The sequence below is a fragment of the Ziziphus jujuba genome, chromosome 2, assembly GCF_031755915.1.
Source record: "Ziziphus jujuba cultivar Dongzao chromosome 2, ASM3175591v1".
Lineage (NCBI taxonomy): Eukaryota > Viridiplantae > Streptophyta > Magnoliopsida > Rosales > Rhamnaceae > Ziziphus > Ziziphus jujuba.
The window spans coordinates 14160718-14180557 of record NC_083380.1 but is presented as its reverse complement, the minus strand read 5'-3'; the positions used below and the strand labels follow the sequence as shown (position 1 = coordinate 14180557).

General features: G+C 30.6%; 1 protein-coding gene across 1 annotated transcript; it reads right to left on the bottom strand.

Annotated features, from left to right (window-relative positions):
- Positions 1–16337: 16337 nt before the first annotated feature.
- LOC107418702 (loganic acid O-methyltransferase-like) lies at positions 16338–18164 on the bottom strand. Its single transcript, XM_016027402.4, has 3 exons — positions 18006–18164; positions 17006–17668; positions 16338–16880 (listed from the first exon to the last, which is right to left on the bottom strand). The coding sequence occupies exons 1-3, from the start codon at positions 18096–18098 to the stop codon at positions 16530–16532; spliced, it is 1107 nt and encodes a 368-aa protein (XP_015882888.2). The 5' UTR covers positions 18099–18164; the 3' UTR covers positions 16338–16529.
- Between the last annotated feature and the right edge of the window lie 1676 nt (positions 18165–19840).

Genomic DNA, 19840 nt, shown 5'->3' with positions numbered 1-19840 from the left:
TAGAGCCATTCAAATGAATCAAGAATTAATCGAATATTGTAAAATTGAAATTCAAGAACTTCTAACTAAAAAATTAATTTGTACTAGTGAATCCCCTAAGTCTTGTTCTGCTATTTATGTTCAGAAAAATACTAAATTACAACGAGGATCCCCTAGACTAGTAATCAACTATAAACCCTTAAATAAATGCCTCCAATAGATTAGATACCCTATTCCAAATAAAAAAGATTTAATCAATCGTCTTAATCAAGCCACTATTTTCTCAAAATTTAACATGAAATCAGGATTCTGGCAAATAGATATTAATGAAGAAGATAGATACAAAACTGCATTTGTAACCCCATTTGATCATTATGAATGGAATGTAATGCCCTTTGGATTAGAAAATACTCCTAGTGAATTTCAGCGAATGATGAATGATATATTTAATAATTATAGCAATTTTACCATTGTTTATATAGATGATGTCTTAGTCTATTCCCAATCAATTGATCAACATCGGAAACACTTAAAAATGTTTTTAGATATTGTCAAAAAACATGGTTTAGTTGTTTCTGCTTCCAAACTAAAATTATTCCAAACCAAAATTAAATTCTTAGGTTTTAATAATTACTAGTCCCAGATTACTCCATTCACTAGAGCCATCGAATTTACTGATAAATTTCCTGATGAAATTCTCGATAAAAACCAATTACAGAGATTTTTAGGCTCATTAAATTACATGGTTGAATTCTATAGTAATTTAATAATCAAATGTAAACCTTTGTTTGACAGATTAAAATCAGAACCACCACCTTGGTCTCCAGTACATACTCAACTTTTCCAAGAAATCAAAACACATGTTAAGACACTTCCTTGTCTTGGTATTCCTTCACTTGATTCATTCAAAATTATTCAAACTGATGCCTCTGAAATTGGCTTTGGAGGGATTCTACTTCAACAAATCACACTTGATTCTCCAAAACAAATAGTCCATTTTTATTCGGGAACATGGACTTCTTCTCAAATCAATTATAGCACTATTAAAAAAGAAATTTTATCTTTAGTACTCTGTATCTCCAAATTTCAAGATGATTTACTTAATCAAAAATTTTTGGTACGAATTGATTGCCAAAGTGCCAAATACGTTTTAGAAAAAGATGTTCAAAATATTGCATCAAAATAAATTTTTGCCCGCTGGCAAGCTATATTAAGTATTTTTGATTTCAAAATTGCATAAATCAAAGGTAATCAAAATTGCATCCCTGACTTCCTAACCGTTGAATTTTTGCAGGGAAAGGTTTCTCACCTGAGACCTAATCATGCCTCGCAAAAAAGGGTCATCTACCCCTCTTCCCTCACATCTAAATCCTCCCAAAACAGACCGAACCCAATCAACTCCCGATCAAACCTTAATTCCTACTGAATCTTCCCACCTATCTCAACCTATTCCAATCAACCAAATCAATTACAAATCAAACCTTATAATCCATATAGTTTGGTTCCAAGCCAACCATTCACCCCACTTACTCAAACTTCACCAAAATCATCTCCCTATTTTGACATTGCTCGCAACCTTTTATTTTATGTTGAACCTTCACTTCGGAAGCTTCCCACTATTCCCCACATTATTAATCAATTCATTCCTCCTAATTTCCATTTTATTCCTAAATTACCCAACAAAAACCTCAAATATTATACCTCCATTCTCTAGCATACCCAATTAGTTACTGTTACCCCTCTCCTTGATAAAATTGAGAACCAAACCATTATTTCTCATAAATTTTGGATCCACAAAATCCTTACTCTTGAAGAATGGAATCAACCTTCCTATCAATCAAAGAAAATCACTTATCCGGGTGATGTTAATATGATCCCTTATTTATACAACTATTATGATTATATTGATGCCTGGGATTACATCTTTTTTACACCAAAGTGAATCATCTTCTCATTCCTGGTTTATCAGCTGGGATTCCAAATTCCCCCAAAATTTCCCCAATTGGTTTTTTCACTGGTCATGTGATAATGGCCCAGCCAAAGAACATCTCCTGCCACAAATCCAATATTTAATCACCCACTTTTCTAAACATTATAAAATCGCTTAACAAGAAAGTGGCTTTCCTATAGAACTTATTTTTATGTCCAAATACAAAGTATCTTGTATTTTCAAATGGCAGTACCACAGAGAACAAGATATTATTTACCGTATCCACTCAATTAAATGGTGGGATAAATGGAACTCAACCCAGAAAATGGTTATGGATGAATTTCCTATCTCTCCCCCTAAGACTAACAAATCATCTTCCAGTCAAACTTCTGGAAAATCAATCCGATCAAAAAAGGACATTCTTGCACATATTCAAAAATTAATTGAAGAAGTAGATCAATTATCAGATGATTCTGATACATCCGATGAGGCCTCCAGTCAGCCCAAAGCAGAATCAGCTAGCTCCCAATCAAAAAATATTCCTGGATCCTCCTCTCGAAGGGCTGATTGTCAAGATAGTCAAGATCCATATGATCTAGGATCTGACTAAAATCATGCAACCCAATCTAATGGAGGGATGAGTCATAATAATCATCAGGAATTTCTGACAGTGCAGAGTTACTTTCAGAATTCCACTCACAAAAAATAGATTATGGTAGTTACTATTCATCCACTGTTCATGAACAGTAAAAGGCACCGAAAAGTAAAATACTATTTAAGATACTGTTCGCCGACAAAATCATTTCAATCAACAAGAACACCACTCATTCAATCAAGACCTCCTTTGCCTATATGAAGGAGCCTCACCACCACATCTTGGAGGAGTTGAATCAAGAGTTGGTTTTAGAGAGTTTTCTTGGCAGAATTTCCTCTCTTTTTCTTCTTCTCTTCTTCTTCTCATAATCACTTGTAATCAAATATTTGAGTGCTTAGTTTTAAGTGCTTTGTAATCAACTAATATACCAATTTGTGGTACTTCTATAATCAAGTAAACATTTGCATTCAATTATTTATTTTATGTTATATTGCTTGGCTTGTTCTACCACCTTCAATATATTCAATAAAAATTTATACTTATTTAATTAATTGTTCTTGGCTATCTTTGCTGCCTCATCTATTTATTTTATTTACTTCTGCTCGTTTATTTACTTCCACTTTGCTCTTATCATTCATTTTTTCCATAACACTCTTATCTTCCCCTTAGTATCTTCCCCTTGTTGGTATCCAACAAGGGGAAAGATAAGAATGTTATGGAATTAAATGAAAGATAAGAGTATAGTGGAAGTAAATAAATGCATGGAAGTAAAATAAAAATAAATAGATGAGACGACAAAGCCAGCCAAGAACACTAATTAAATAAGTATAAATTTTTATAGAATATATTGAAGGCGGTAGAACCAGCCAAGCAATATAATTTAAAAGAAATAATTGAATGCAAATGCTTACTTGATTAAGAAGAGTACCACAAATTGGTATCTTAGTTGATTATAAAGCACTCAAGATCTAACACTCAAATATTTTGATTACAAGTGATTATGAGAAGAAGAAGAGAAGAAAAAGAAGAGAGGAAACTCTGCTAAGAAAACTCTCTAAAACCAACTCTTGATTCAACTCCTCCAAGATGTGGTGGTGAGGCTCCTTTATATAGGCAAAGAAGGTCTTGATTGAATGAGTGGTGTTTCTATTGATTGAAATGATTTTTTCGGCGAACAGTATCTTGAATAGTATTTTGCTTTTAGATGCCTTTTATTGTTTATGAATAGTGATTGAATACTAACTCTCCTAATATGCTTTTTATGAGTGGAATTCTTAAAGTAACTCTATACTGTTAGAGATTCCTGATGATTATTATGACTCATCCCTCCATTAAGTTGGGTTGTGTGATTTTAGTCAGATCCTAGATCATACGGATCTTGACTATCTTAACAATCGGCCCATTGAGAGGAGGATCCAGGAATATTTTTTGATTGGGAGCTAGCTAATTCTGCTTTGGGCTGGCTGGAGGCCTCATCAGATGTATCAGAATCATCTGATACTTGATCTACTTCTTCAATTAATTTTTGAATATGTGCAAGCATGTCCTTTTTTGATCGGATTGATTTTCCAGAAATTTGACTGGAAGATGATTTGATAGTCTTAGGGGAGAGATAGGGAATTCATCCATAACCATTTTATGGGTATGGGTTGAGTTCATTTATCCCACGATTTGATTGAGTGGATACGGTAAATAATATCTTGTTCTCTGTGGTACTGCCATTTGAAAATACAAGATAATTTGTATTTGGACATAAAAATAAGTTCTATATAAAAGCCACTTTCTTGATAAGTGATTTTATAATGTTTAGAAAAGTGGATGATTAAATGTTGGATTCGTGGCGGGAGATGTTCTTTGGCTGGGCCATGATCACATGACCAGTGAAAAACCCAATTGGGGAAATTTCGGGGGAATTCGGAATCCCAGCTGATAAACAGGAATGAGAAGATGATTCACTTTGGTATAAAAAGATGTAATCCCAGGAATCAATATAATCATAATAGTTGTATAAATAAGGGATCATATTAACATCACTCGGGTAAGTGATTTTCTTTGATTGATAGGAAGGTTGATTCCATTCTTCAAGAGTAAGGATTTTGTGGATCCAAAATTTATGAGAAATAATGGTTTGGTTCTCATTTTTATCAAGGAGAGGGGTAACAGTAACTGATTAGGTATGCTGGAGAATGGAGGTATAATATTTGAGATTTTTGTTGGGTAATTTGGGAATAAAATGGCAATTATGAGGAAGGAATTGATTAATAATGTGGGGAATAGTGGAAGCTTCCGAAGTGAAGGTTCAACATAAAATAAAAGGTTGTGAGCAATGTCAAAATAGGGAGATGATTTTGGTGAAGTTTGAGTAAGTGGGGTGAATGGTTGGCTTGGAACCAAACTATATGGATTATAAGGTTTGACTAGGAAAGTTTGGTAATTGATTTGGCTGATTGGAATAAGTTGAGATAGGTGGGAAGATTCAGTAGGAATTAAGGTTTGATTGAGAGTTGATTGGGTTCGGTCTGTTTTGGGAGGATTTAGATGTGAGGGAAGAGGGGTAGATGATCCCTTTTTGCGAGGCATGATTAGGTCTCAGGTGAGAAACATTTCCCTACAGAAATTCAACGGTTAGGAAGTCAGGGATGCAATTTTGATTACCTTTGATTTATGCAATTTTGAAATAAAAAATACTTAATATAGTTTGTCAGCGGGCAAAAATCTGTTTTGATGCAATATTTTGAACATCTTTTTCTAAAACGTATTTGGCACTTTGGCAATCAATTCGGACAAAAAATTTTTGATTAAGTAAATCATCTTGAAATTTGGAGATACAGAGTACTAACGATAGAATTTCTTTTTTAATAGTGTTATAATTGATTTGATAAGGAGTCCATGTTCCATAATGAAAATGGACTATTTGCTCTGGGTTATCAGGTGTGATTTGTTGAAGTAGAATCCCTCCAAAGCCAATTTCAGAGGCATCAGTTTGAACAATTTTGAATGAATTAGGTGAAGGAATACCAAGACAAGTTAACATGTGTTTTGATTTCTTGGATAAATTGAGTATGTACTGGAGACCAAGATGGGGGTTCTGATTTTAATCTATCAAACAAATGTTTACATTTGATTCTTAAATTACTATAGAATTTAGCAATGTAATTTAATGAGCTTAAAAATCTCTGTAATTGGTTTTTATCGAAAATTTCAGCAGGAAATTTATCAGCAAATTCGATGGCTCTAGTGATTGGAGTAATCAGGGACTAATAAATATTAAAACCTAAGAATCAAATTTTGGTTTGGAATAATTTTAGTTTGGAAGCAGAAACAACTAAATCATGTTTTTTGACAATATCTAGAAATATTTTTAAGTGTTTCCAATGTTGATCAATTGATTGAGAATAGACTAAGACATCATCTATAGAAACAATGGTAAAATGGCTGTAATTACTAAATATATCATTCATCATTTGTTGAAATTCACTAGAAGCATTTTCGAATCCAAAGGGCATTACATTCCATTCTTAATGACCAAATGGAGTTATAAATGCAATTTTGTATCTATCTTCTTCATTAATTTTATTTGCCAGAATCCTGATTTCATGTAAAATTTTGAGAAAATAGTGGCTTGATTAAGACGATCGATTAAATCTTTTTTATTTGGAATAGGATATCTAATCCATTGGAGGCACTTATTTAAGGGTTTATAGTTGATTACTAGTCTAGGGGATCCACGTTCTAATTCAGCATTTTTCTGAACATAAAAAGCGGAACAAGACCAAGGGGATTCACTAGGACGAATTAATTTTTTAGTTAGAATTTCTTAAATTTCAATTTTACAATATTCCATTAATTTTTGATTCATTTGAATGGCTCTAGCCCTAGTTGGAATGTTTTTTTCATCAAAATCTTTTTCATAAGGAAGTTTAACTATGTACTTGGCCCGATGCCAAAAAGCATTAGGTATTTCAGCATAAACTTGTTTGATTAAATGTTGTTGAAAATCAGTGATTTGTTTTGAAGATAAGAGTTAGATAAGTGATTTTCTATTTGTTTATATTTAATTTCTTCTTGTAAGAAATGTAAATGTTTAGTTTTAGTTTGAATGCGATTGATTGTTTTTGAAATAGAATTTTCTTTCAATGTTTGAATATTATCTTATTTCTGAATAAATTCAAATTTAACCTTTTCACCTAAGGGGTGACTGATTATTCTATTATTTTCTGTAGTAAATGGATATAACAAAGAGAGAAAGGGAATACCTAAAATAACTTGATCTGTCATGTTTCTAACAAAGAGAAATGATGTTTTAAAACAAATTTTATTATGACAAATATGTGCGTGATTAATTTCGTATTGTAAATCCATTTTACTTCCGTTAGTAGAGTTTAATCTCTCTTGAGTTTTTCTATAATATTTACTAGGTATAAGACCTTCTTGGACACAATTTAAATCTGCACCTGAATTTAAGAGTGCGATTGTTGTTAATTGAAAATCTTTAATGACTATTGTGATTTTTATGTGCCATTTTCTAAGTTTTATTTTTTGAATTGAAGCTAAACAATTATCATGGGAAGATCCTTCTTCCTGTTCTTCAAGTTGATTAGGAATAAGTTTTTGAGGTTTTTCTTGAATAAATTGTAATTGGTGTTTGATTAAATGATTTTCTAATTTTAATTCCTTAATTTCGGACTTAATTGTTTTAATCTCTGATTGTAGATCTTGAACAGTTATGTGTTTATTTTTTGATTTATTAAAAGTTTGTAAGGGTTCTATTAAACAAATTTTTTGAGTACTTTTATTAAGTTGATTTGTTTCGTTGTGATTATTAGTTATGATCTTTTTGTATTTTTTCATGTATTCTATCCTTTCAGCAGGATTTTCTAATTTGCTAAGTAATTCTAAAATTATATCTTCATCTTCAGTAGAATTAGTTAAGACATTAACTGATTTATTACAACAGGTATCTAGACAACAGGCATCTAAACATCCTAAAGTAATATTAGGGTTATCTGCGTCACTAGTGGATTCAGAATGAATACTTGATTCGTCAGAACTTGATTCAGTGTAAATATTGTTTTCACAATGTTCATTATCTATGTTTTGAATTCCTAAGACATTGATTAAGTTTTGTTTTTGATCTTCTAGAATTTCTAATTGTTTGATTGTTTGCTTAACTTTGTATTCGTTAGCAAAATGACCAAATTTATTACATTTAAAACATTTTATTTTAGTTTTATCTTTTGAATCTTTTTTATGTTTATTTGATTTGTAGAATTTATCAAAATTGGGTTTATTAAATTTATTGGTTTTCTAATAAGTTTTATAATTTGAATATTTATGATCTCGAAAAGTTTTCTTATGTGATTTTTCTTTGATTTTGTTTCTCCTAGAGGGTGCTATCATAGATAGAGCGTATTGTTGACAAAAGTTTCCTAATTCGTATTTAGTTTTTCTTTTATCATTATTTAGTTGATTAGCTATTTTCATATCAGTGCACATTTTTAATCTTTCTTTTTTTTATTATTGAAACTATATCTCCATAAGTTAATGAATCGTAGTCTATGTGACCACTATCATTACTTAAGACATTTTGGATTTTTCTAACAAATCATTAGGGTAAACCATTAATAAATTTTTCTTTCCAAAAGGGTTGATTACTATCGTCTCTCATCATAATTCCAGTGGTAAATGTTTGTACATGCCATTTGAAATCACTAAGGGTTGGACAATGTAAATTGGTTAATTGACTATGGATTTGTTCTGTGACAGCTGTAGGGGTTCCTATAAAATGTCTAATTATTGTGGCTAACAAAGTATTGACACCATCTGGGACACCTTGACCTATTGATTCATTAAATATTGGGAATCCTTCGTTATCTAATTTATTAGCACAAATGATTTCTGATTTATATTGATCTGTTAAATGTTTTTCCCACCAGTAATGTAAAGTACCGATAAAACCTGTGACTAATAATTCAACAATTTCAGGTTGGGGAAGGTTTTGATTAGTGAAATAACTATTAGCAACCATGGACATGTGGTGTAATTTGTTTAATGTTTCTTGTTCTTTTACTCCATTGATATTTCATTGTATAATTTATCAGAACTGACAGAGAATTGATTTTTAGGATTTGATTCTGGAAATTCAAGAGGTAAGGGTTTATTAATCTATTGTTTAAAGGTATTAAATCGTGATTTTTGATTTTTAAGTCTATTAAGATGATTATCTAATGAAGATTGATTTGATTCTGTATCAGATGAATGTTGATTTTTAATAGTAGCAAGATTGGAAGACGAAGCTTCATTTTTAGAAGTTGAAGTTTTTAATTGTAATTCTTTTAAGAGTTGACTGAGTTGATTTGTTTTATTTGGAAGGGTTGGAATTTTTGTAATGTCTGGAAATTTTATAAGTGGTTATGGTTTGATTTCTTCTTTAGACGAATTATCAATTTTGGTTTCTATTTTATCTAGTTATGTGCCTACTGTAATAATACTTTGATTTGTGTAATTATTTTGTTCAATTACTTTTCTAATTTCACTAAATAAATCTTTACTTTCATGAGTGAAAGTTTTAAATGGTGAAGCTATGACTTGGTTATTTAAATGGGGAATGATTATTTTTTCAATTGGTGGGTGACTAGACAGATCTATTGATTGATCTGATTTAAAGTTTTTTCAACTGGTGGGTGACTTGGTCATTTTTCTTTTGTTAAAGTTTTTAAATCTTTTAACGGATAATAATATTTTTCGAGAAAATTGAAAAATTGTATATCAAATTTAAGTTGTAACATTAATTGTTTCCAACTTTGCCAAATATGTCTTTCTGTTCTTTAGTGTGTGACTATCGATAGTTTATTAATTTTTCATGATTCTTATCTGACATCATTTCTTGATTTAATTGTTTCCAATGGGGTTTAAAGGGTGTACTTAGTGTGTTTAGTTGGGGATCTATGAAAAATGAGGCTTTGGGTGATTGAAGTAATTGTATTTCTTCATCACTATCACGAGGTTGACTAACCTGTCCAGTGTTGTAAGTTGATTTTAATTTGAGCTTTTTAATTTCATTTTCTAATCTTAATTTGTGTAATTTTTGTTATAATTCTTGGATTGTAATTCTTTGTAAATCTTTTTCAATTTCTTGATCTCTTCTAGACATATTATCAGAAGATATTGACTCGATGATTGGTTTATTAAAAGACCGTCTTGAGGAGGTTTCTCCTAAGTGTTGATTAGATCTAGGTTGCCTATCAAAGCTGATTCTTACTGACCCATCATCAGACTATGAGATGAACTCAGTGTTGGCTAAAATATTTTGAATAGGGGTTGGATTTCGGACATCAGTTAATACCCAATCAGAGGGTAAATTGATATCTGACCATTTGATCATTTTAGGGATCTTGATATTTAAATCTTGGTATTGACTTTGTATTAGCATGGTATGACCTTTAACATTATGTTTTTTAGCTTTAAAGTTCATATTAGTTCCTGAAACTTTATAATGGATTCTGTAGATTAAGGCTAAGGGTTGATGACCTTCGTCAAATTTATAACCCGAAGTTTTTAGATTTAGAGTTAAGACTTTTAGAATGCATGGATCTGTTAAACTGATCGGAAAAATTTGGTAACAGTCAAAATGAACAGGATCATTATATAAACTGGTTTCTACGACTCCAAAGACACCTTCATTAAAGTTTTTAAAACTAGCGTCTCTAAGACATTGTAGTATAGATGAATTGGTTCCTAATTTTGTAAGAGTTTTTATTCCAGTTTGAACTAATCCTATGTGTAGGAAACGGTGACCATCTTGTCTATGTTTTTTACTGGTATCTTTATTGATTAGTTGGCAGGTTTCATGATCTTTGTTGATTGTGTAAACTTGTTCAACAGCTTTACTATGTGATTCTCTTTTAAATGAAGATAAAGACCAAGTTTTATGATGATAAATTTCACTAGGGAAAACTGGAGGAATATTCCAGTCGGGATTGATTGATTCATTAGAAGGATAACTATAATGTTCTTCATTGATTATGTTTGGTATTTGATTTCCATTAAGTGATGATCTAGAACTAGTACTTAATCTAGAACTAGTAGAAGAATTAGATCTAAATAATCTTTCCATTTTTAAAATTTAATTTCTAAAGCTTTAAACACTTAAATTTACGTTTACTGGTATTTTTCCATCCTATTCCTAGACCTCTCAAACCGACATCCTCTCATGCCTCTCCTGGGACTTATTCTTCAGACTCGGAACGATTACTGTTCAACAAGGTTTAGAAAGGAACAATATAACAAAAGTAAATTGAAGGGAATGAAGATAAAGAAAGTAAACAAGAAACTGAATTGATTAAGCAGATATAACACTCTACGGATGCTAAAAGAAAGTAGCAAGATACAGATCGAAACACTTATGGCTCTGACATTAACAAGGGGAAGATGAGAGTATTATGGAATAAATGAAAGATAAGAGCAGAGTGGAAGTAAATAAATGAGAGGAAGTAAATAAAATAAATAGATGAGGTGGCAAAGCCAGCCAAAAACAATTAATTAAATAAGTATAAATTTATATAGAATATATTGAAGGCAGTAGAACCGGCCAAGCAATATAACTTAAAATAACTAATTGAAAATAATTGAATGCAAATGTTTACTTGATTATAGAGGAGGACCACAAATTGGTATCTCAGTTGATTACAAAGCACCCAAAACTAAGCACTCAAATATTTGATTACAAGTGATTATGAGAAGAAGAAGAGAAAAAGAAGAAGAGAGGAAACTCTGCCAAGAAAACTCTCTAAAACCAACTCTTGATTCAACTCCATATCAGAGCTTAATCCCTACTAAATCTACCCACTTATCTCAACCCATTCCAATTAGCCAAATCAATTACCAAACCACCCTTGTCAAATCTTATAATCATTACAGTTTGGTTCCCAGCCATACAGTTTCTAACAAGTGGTAGGCATCATCTTCATCTGGATCAAATTCTATATCTTTGTCTGATTCTTGATTGTTTTCAGTATTGATAATTCTGTGATTTTTGAACATCTTGTAATAAATAGCAACAAGGTCTGGATACATTGTCTTGTAGTGGAAAGAAGCAAAAACATCATTCCAGACAAATCTAAAACTAGTATGGATATATAATTTTGTATATTGATTTTCTTTTGCTAGGAAATATTTTTGATTAATTTCTTGGAGATTAAAATTATCTAAGTGACGATTGTTGTGAATTGAAAATCTTTAATGATTATTGTAATCTTGATGTGCCATTTTCTGAGTTTGATTTTTTAAATTTAAGCTAAACAATTATCATGGAAAGATCATTCTTCCTGTTCTACAATTTGATTATGGATAAGTTTTTGAGATTGTTCTTGAATAAATTGTAATTGATGTTTAATTAAGTGATTTTCTAATTTTAATTCTTTAACTTAAACTTTATTGTTTTTATTTCTATTTGTAAATCTTGGATAGTTATCTGTTTAGTTTTTGATTTATTAAATGTTTGTAAGGCTTCTGTTAAATAGATTTTTGAGTACGTTTATTAAGATGATTTGTTTCTTTGTTATTATCAATTATGATCTTTTTTTGTAGTTTTTTCATGTATTATCTAGTTTACTAAGTAATTCTAATATTATATCTTCATCTCTTGTAGAATTAGTTAAAACATTAATTGATTTATTACAGCAAGTATCTAGACAACAAGCATCAAAACATCCTAAAGTGATATTAGAATTATCTGTATCGCTAGTTGATGTAGAATGATTACTTGATTCAGTATAAATGTTATTTTTACTATGTTCACTATCTGTGTTGTAAATTTCTAGGATATTGATTAAGTTTTGTTTTTGATCTTTTGTAATATCTAAATGTTTGATTGTTTGCTTAACTTTACATTCATTAGCAAAATGACTAAATTTATTACATTTAAAACATTTGATTTTAATTTTATCTTTTGAACCTTTGCTATGTTTATTTTATTTGTAGAATTTGTCAGAATTTGGTTTATTGAATTTATTGGTTTTGTAATAAGTTTTATGGTTGGAGTATTTATTATTTCTGAAAGTTTCCTATTTGATTTTTCTATGATTTTATTTCTTTTAGAGGGTGCTATCATAGATAGACCGTATTGTTGACAAAAGTTTCTTAATTCGTATTTAGTTTTTCTTTTATTATTATTTAATTAATTTTCGATTTTCATATCAGTACACATTTTTAATCCTCCTTTTTTTATTATTGAAACTATGTCTCTATAAGTTAATGAATCGTAATCTATGTGACCACTATCATTACTCAAGACATTTATGATTTTTCTAGCAAATAATTGGAGTAAACCATTAATGAATTTTTATTTCCAAAAAGGTTGATTACTGTCGTCTCTCATCATAATTCCAATGGTAAATGTTTGCACATACCATTTGAAATCACTAAGAGTTGGACAATGTAAATTTGTTAATTGACTATGAATTCTTTATGTGAAAGCAGTAGGGTTTGTTAATTGACTATGAATTCTTTATGTGAAAGCAGTAGGGTTTCCTATAAAATGTCTAATTATTGTGGCTAACAATGTAACATTCCACATCGGTTGGAGAGGGGCACGAAGCGGTCTTTATAAGGCTGTGGATACCTCTCCCTTCAGAACGCGTTTTGTGAGCAAAACCTTGAGGTAAGGGGGGAGAGAGGGTGTGAACCCTGGGCCAAAGAGGACAATATCCTGATGCGGGTGGTCTGGGGAAACCCTACCGGACCCTCTAACGGAAAATCCGACAGAGCCTCCCCTAAGGGATCAGGGCTGTCTAGGGTTCCGGGGAAGGAATTCTGGACGGGTCCTGACAAACAAGGTATGGACACCATCAGGTACACCTTAACCTATGATAAGGTATGGACACCATCAGGTACACCTTAACCTATGATTTCATTAAATATTGGAAACCCTTCTTCATCTAATTTAGTGGCGTAAATGATTTCTGATTTAGATTGATCTCTTAAATGTTTTTCCCACCAGTAATATAAAATACTGGTAAAACCTGTGACTAATAATTCACCAATTTTAAGTTGGGGAAGGTTTTGATTAGTAAAATAGCTATTAGCAACCATTGACATATGATGTAATTTGTTTAAGATTTCTTGTTCTTTTAATCCATCTATATTCCATTCATATAATTTGTCGAAACTCACAGAGAATTGATTTTTATGAGTTGATTCTTGAAATTCTAGAGGTAAGGGTTTATTATTCCATTGTTTAAAGGTATTAAATCTTAGTTTTTGATTTTTAAGCCTATTAAGATGATTATCTAATGAAGATTGATTTAATTCTGTATCAGAAGAATTTTGATTTTTAATAGTAACGAGATTGGAAGAGGAGGCTTCGTTCTTGGATGTGGAAGCTTTTAATTGTAATTCTTTTAAAAGTTGACTGAGTTGATTTGATTTTGTTGGAAGGGCTGGAATTTTTGTAATACCGAAAAATTTTATGAGGGGTTGTGGTTTAGTTTCTTCTTTAGATGAATTATCAATATTGGTTTCTATTTTATCTAGTTGTTTGCCTATTGTTATAATACTTTGATTTGTGTAATTATTTTGTTCAATAACTTTTCTGATTTCATTGATTAAATCTTTACTTTTGTGAGTAAAATTCTTAAATGGTGAGACTATGATTTGACTGTTTAAATGAGGAATGGTTATTTTCTCAACTGGAGCGTGACTAGATAAAACTGTTAATTGATCTGACTTAATCTATTTTTCTTTTGTTAATGTTTTTAAATCTTTTAATTGATAATAATATTTTTCAAGAAAATCGAAAAATTATATATCAAATTTAAATTGTAACATTAACTGTTTCCAGCTTTACCAGATATGTTCTTTCTGTTTCTCTAGTGTGTGATTGTCTATATTTTATTAATTTATCATGATTTTTATCGGACATCATTTCTTGATTTAATTATTTCCAATTAGGTTTGAATGGTGTAGTGAGTGTGTTTAATTGGTGATTTATGAAATCTGAAGCTGTAGGGGATTGAGTTGATTGAATATCTTCGTCACTATAACGAGGTTAACTAACCTGTCTAATGTTATGAATTGATTTTAATTCGAGGTTTTTTATTTCATTTTCTAACCTTAATTTGTGTAATTGTTGTTCTAATTCTTGTATTTTAATTCTTTGTAAATCTTTTTCAATTTCTTGATCTCTTCTAAATATATTATCAGAATATGTGGATTCTATGATTGGTTGATTAAAAGATTGTTTTGAGGAGGTTTCTCCTAAGAGTTTATTAGATCTAGATTGTCTATCAAAGGTGATTTTTACTGACCCATCTTTAGACTGTGAGATGAATTCAATGTTGGTTAAAATATTTTGAATAGGGATTGGAGCTCAAACATCAGTTAATATCCAACAAGAGGTAAATTGACATCGGACCATTTGATCATTTTAGGGATTTTTATATTTAAATCTTGGTATTGACTCTAGATTAACATGATATGACCTTTAGTATTATGTTTTTTACCTTTAAAGTTGATGCTAATTCTTGAGACTTTATAATGAATTTTGTAAATTAGAGCTAATGGTTGGCGACCTTCGTCAAACCTATAACCTGAGGTTTTTTATATTTAAAGTTAAAACTTTTAATATGCATGGATCTGTTAAAATGACTTGAAAATTTGGGTAACAGTCAAAATGAACTAGACCATTGCATAAACTTGTTTCTATGACTCCAAAGACACCTTCATTAAAGTTTTGAAAACTAGCGTTTCTCATACATAATAGAATAGATGAATTGGTTCCTAAACTTGTAAGGGGTTTGATTCCAATTTGAACTAATCCTATGTGTAGGAAATGGTGACCATCTTGTATATGTTTTTTAATATTATCTTTACTAAGTAGTTGGTAGGTTTCATGATCTTTGTTGATTGTATAAACTTGTTCAACTGTTTTGATGTGTGATTCACTTTTAAATGAGGATAAAGACCAAGTTTTGTGATAATAAATTTCATTATGTGGTACTGGAGGAATACTCCAGTCGTGATTGATTGTTTCATTAGAAGAGAAACTATAATGTTCTTCGTTGATTATGTCTGGTATTTGGTTTCCATTTAGTGATGATCTAGAACTAATAGAAGAATTAGACCTAAATAATCTATCCATATTCAAAATTTAATTTCTAAGACTTTATAAACTTAAATCTACTTTCACATATACCACTTCATCCTGTTCCTAAACCTTTCAGACCGACATCCTCGCAGCCTGGCCTGGGATTTATAGTTCAGACTCGAATTTATAGTTCAGCAAGGTTCAGAAAGAAACAATATATCAAAAGTAAATCGAAGAAAATAAAGATAAAAAAAGTAAATATGAAAGCTGAATAAATTAAGCAGGTATAACACTCTACGGGTGCTAAAAGAAAATAGCAAGATATGGATCCGAACACTTATGGTTCTGATCTATATTTTGTAATTTGAAAATATATTTTGATATATATATATATATATATTATGCAGAAAATAAGTTTATGTTACGATTTTGAAAAAACAGTTTTACTGTCTCGGTTTGTTTTGTTGTAAAATTTTTCCCCTTTGGGGTGAGTATGCCTGATGGGACAAGTAAAATTGTCAATCCTAATGGTAGTATTATACTAAATATTTAAGAAAACAACCTTTTTAAATTTTCAATTAAACAAGCCTCTTATCTATTTCATGTAAAATTCAAGGTAAAATTCACTATTTTCCTCTTATCTGTTTTTGAATACCCACCTCCAATATGAAAAAATTAAAACAAACGAAAAAATAAAAATTGTTACATGCCTATATCTAAAGTGAGAGACCGAGGGAAACAACATGAAATAAGAATATGAAATACACTTAATTTCATATCTTTCACCGAATTCATGTCCACCATTTATTTTCTTACCACATTAAAGTCATAGTAATTTTGTGTGTCCCTCTAACAAAATAAAAACCAAAATGCAATGCAGCACTAATACAAATAGTAGAAGAACAAAACAGAATGTAGGTCATTTATAGCTAGCCAGTTACCTAGTTGGCTGCTCTGCGTTTAAGAAGGAAAAAGAAGCTGCCCATTTTTCCCGACTCAAAAATGGAAAAATTCTCATGAAGTTTCCTCCTATAGCAGTCAAAGAGAACATCCAAGATCTTTTCACCAAAATGCTGCTTGATTATCCCTTCCACGACAGCTCTCAAATGAGATTCAACAAACTGGCCACTAATGTTTTGGTCACCAGAGTCACTTTGTACAGAAAGAGGCAGGTTTTCCTTTCCCTCTATGCTAAAACAACCATTTCTTTCAACAGCTGCTTCTAGTTCTTGTGGAGACATGTTATACGTTGGTATATTAAAGGAGTCTACTTTCTCCTCACTAATCATTCCCTGCAAATTTATTTTGCAAATTAATTCAAAACAACCCAAAACTTATCTCTAAGCAAAGATTCAGTATCAAATATATCCAATTGCACACACAAAAGGTGATTAGAAATTCTATTATTATTTTTTACCTTCCTTGCTAAGTCCATGAGGCAAGATCCAAGAATCTCGAAATTAATACTAGGCTGATTTTGAGAATGATGAGTTCCGTTGGGGATACCAGGAAAAATTAGTACCATCAATCCTCCACAAACAATCTCTTGTGCCCTGGCTTGTAGAAATTGCTCCATATCCTTATCAAACTGAGCTTTATAAGCCATAACTACTTCATCTCCCGAACTCGAGTAATGAATCCGGCCTTTATTCCATGCAGGAGAATTCTTGTTCACCAATTCTTTGGGCACTCCAGATAGCCACTGGATGGCATAAGAAGAATGAACAAAGTGAATAGAATTCTCAGGAAACAAGCGACCGTAGAAAGATCCTGGAACACCTGCTGCATAATATCCCCGGTCATTAGGAAGGGATGTAAAAAGTAGGTTGAAATCATTTGAGGTATGATCGTTAAAGAAAACTTGAAAATCTGGGATTTGGGGATTCAATTCTTGGCAATAGTACTGGTACTTGGACTCGACTGCTTCGAGTATATTTTGTACCGCCGAAAATGTATTGGGTCCAACAGAGCAACCCAAATCTGCAATGCGGAAAGTTTTGGAAGAAAGTAAGATTTCTTTGTCAAGCTTCCCTGCAATTGCTGCCTTTATCAATTCTTTGGCATAACCGGTAGCTTTTCTCTGCAGAAATGTACCCAAGTTTTCAAATTCATTACTCAATTAATAGTTTACCCAAACAACAAGCCCTTTTTTTTTTAACCACCATTCCTATAACAATTAATTCTCAGTATAACCATTAACCAAGTTAATCTTGTTAACTATCTCTAAGATTATATACATATACTTACACATAAACCATCATCATGACCTTTATATCAAGTTTTAAAGGAAACTAAAAGCTGATGAAAGGATGCCCTGGTAGTTTTCTACCACGAAAATCCTGACTTGAAAGTTCATATATATATATATATCAAAGAAATAAAATAGACATTTTTTGGTGATTGAAATAAACATACACCTGATATGTAGAGTTCTTGGCATAACTATAGAGGCCATCTCCACCTTTCATTGGATATGCTTCCTGCAGAACCTTTGTTTCCTCTGCTGCCATCTCTCTTTCTCCTATTTCTCTCTCAGTTGTAAGTTCATTTGTACAGGATGATTCGGTAAAACGCCATTTACTTATGCTCACCGAAAGTTCGATAAGATAGACTAGAAAATGACAAAGCAAATTAAATATTCTTTGTCATTTTGTGATACATCAAGGAGACTTTGTCAGTACGCATCGTGTATTTGTTAATTTGGTATACGTAGCCATTTAAAAAATGCCACGTGTATTTCATGTACATATAAAAAAAAAAAATTCAAATCATCCATCTTTTTCTTTGTTCTATAGATTATACACTTTATCTTGGACATAGATTTTAATCTCCGCGATCAACGGCTGTTTTTTCAACTATGTAGGTGATTCTCTATAATATTTTTTAAACCCATTTAATAATACCATTGAGATAATAAAATAATATTGACTAAGAAATAATGAGATTCGGGACTAATTTGAATTATTTGGATTTTCTTAATATGGATAGAGTAATAAATGCTTCTGCTTCATTAGGCTAGTTTTACTCGAGTCAACATCAATCATGATCATGTCCCTGTTTTCCATTTTTTTAATTTTTTTATTCACTATTTAATGGAGATAATGCAGAGTGTATCATTGGCAGTTTGACAACATTAATACCTTTCTCTTTCATTATTACTATTTTTTTTTTCTTTTTTTGTTTCCAGAATATAGGCCTCATGTGTCTTCATAATTATAAAAGGATGGAGTTTACTAGATCTCATTTATTATACATATATATAAACATAGGGTTCTTGAAACGAAATATTTAATAAAGTCATTTTTTTATTTTTTATTTATAAGTATCATATTGGCAATTTTTTTTGTTTTCTGACAAATATCATATTAGTTTTTGATGAGGTGCGTATAATGATTTGTTTAATATTGATATTATTTAGTTTTCCATTGCTTATGCATGAAATATATTTATTGAAGAGTCAATCAAAATAAATTTATCAAATATATTGGGTCAGAAAATCATTCTCTTCTGCATCTATTTATAACAGATGATATATTGTTATGATAAATCACATGAAAACATTATTATTATTTTTTTAATATTGAAAATGAAAGGATTTAGATTTAGGGAATTAAATTTAGATTTAAGAGAATATAGATGCCATCTTAAAAAAAGATTTAAAATAAAAATTTAATTGAGAATGTGACAACTGTGATGTCAATATATGTCTCGTTAAAAAAGGTAAGATTTATGAAAGAATCAAATATGTGATGAAAATAACATTGTTCCACCAAGATGTTGTTTGAGGGCCGGGATGGATTTATCAACCCATGAGATGTTTGGTAAAAAAAAAAAATATTGAAGGAAATTTCTGGAAAATTAGTTTCTTGGGATTCAATTTCCTGAAAATGAGTTTTTTTTATTCTTTTTACAGTATTTGATTAATTATAAAGGAAAATAGGATTTACAAATAATTAAATAAATTTATACATTAAAATTAAAGGATAAAATTGTATTTAAAAAATACGTAATATCAATTTTTCAAAAAATTTTAGAATGATACCTGATTAGTAGGATTCACTTTCCTTTTAGTTTTCCACATTACGAGATTTATCTTCCATTAGAATCCATAAATTTCTTTTCTTAAAAATAATACAAACAGATAAAAATTTTACTTTTATAAGGAATCTTATATTCTTATTATTTTTACCACTATCCAAATATCCCACCAAGGTATTTCCAATCATGAAGGTGCATGTTAGCCTTTGACAAT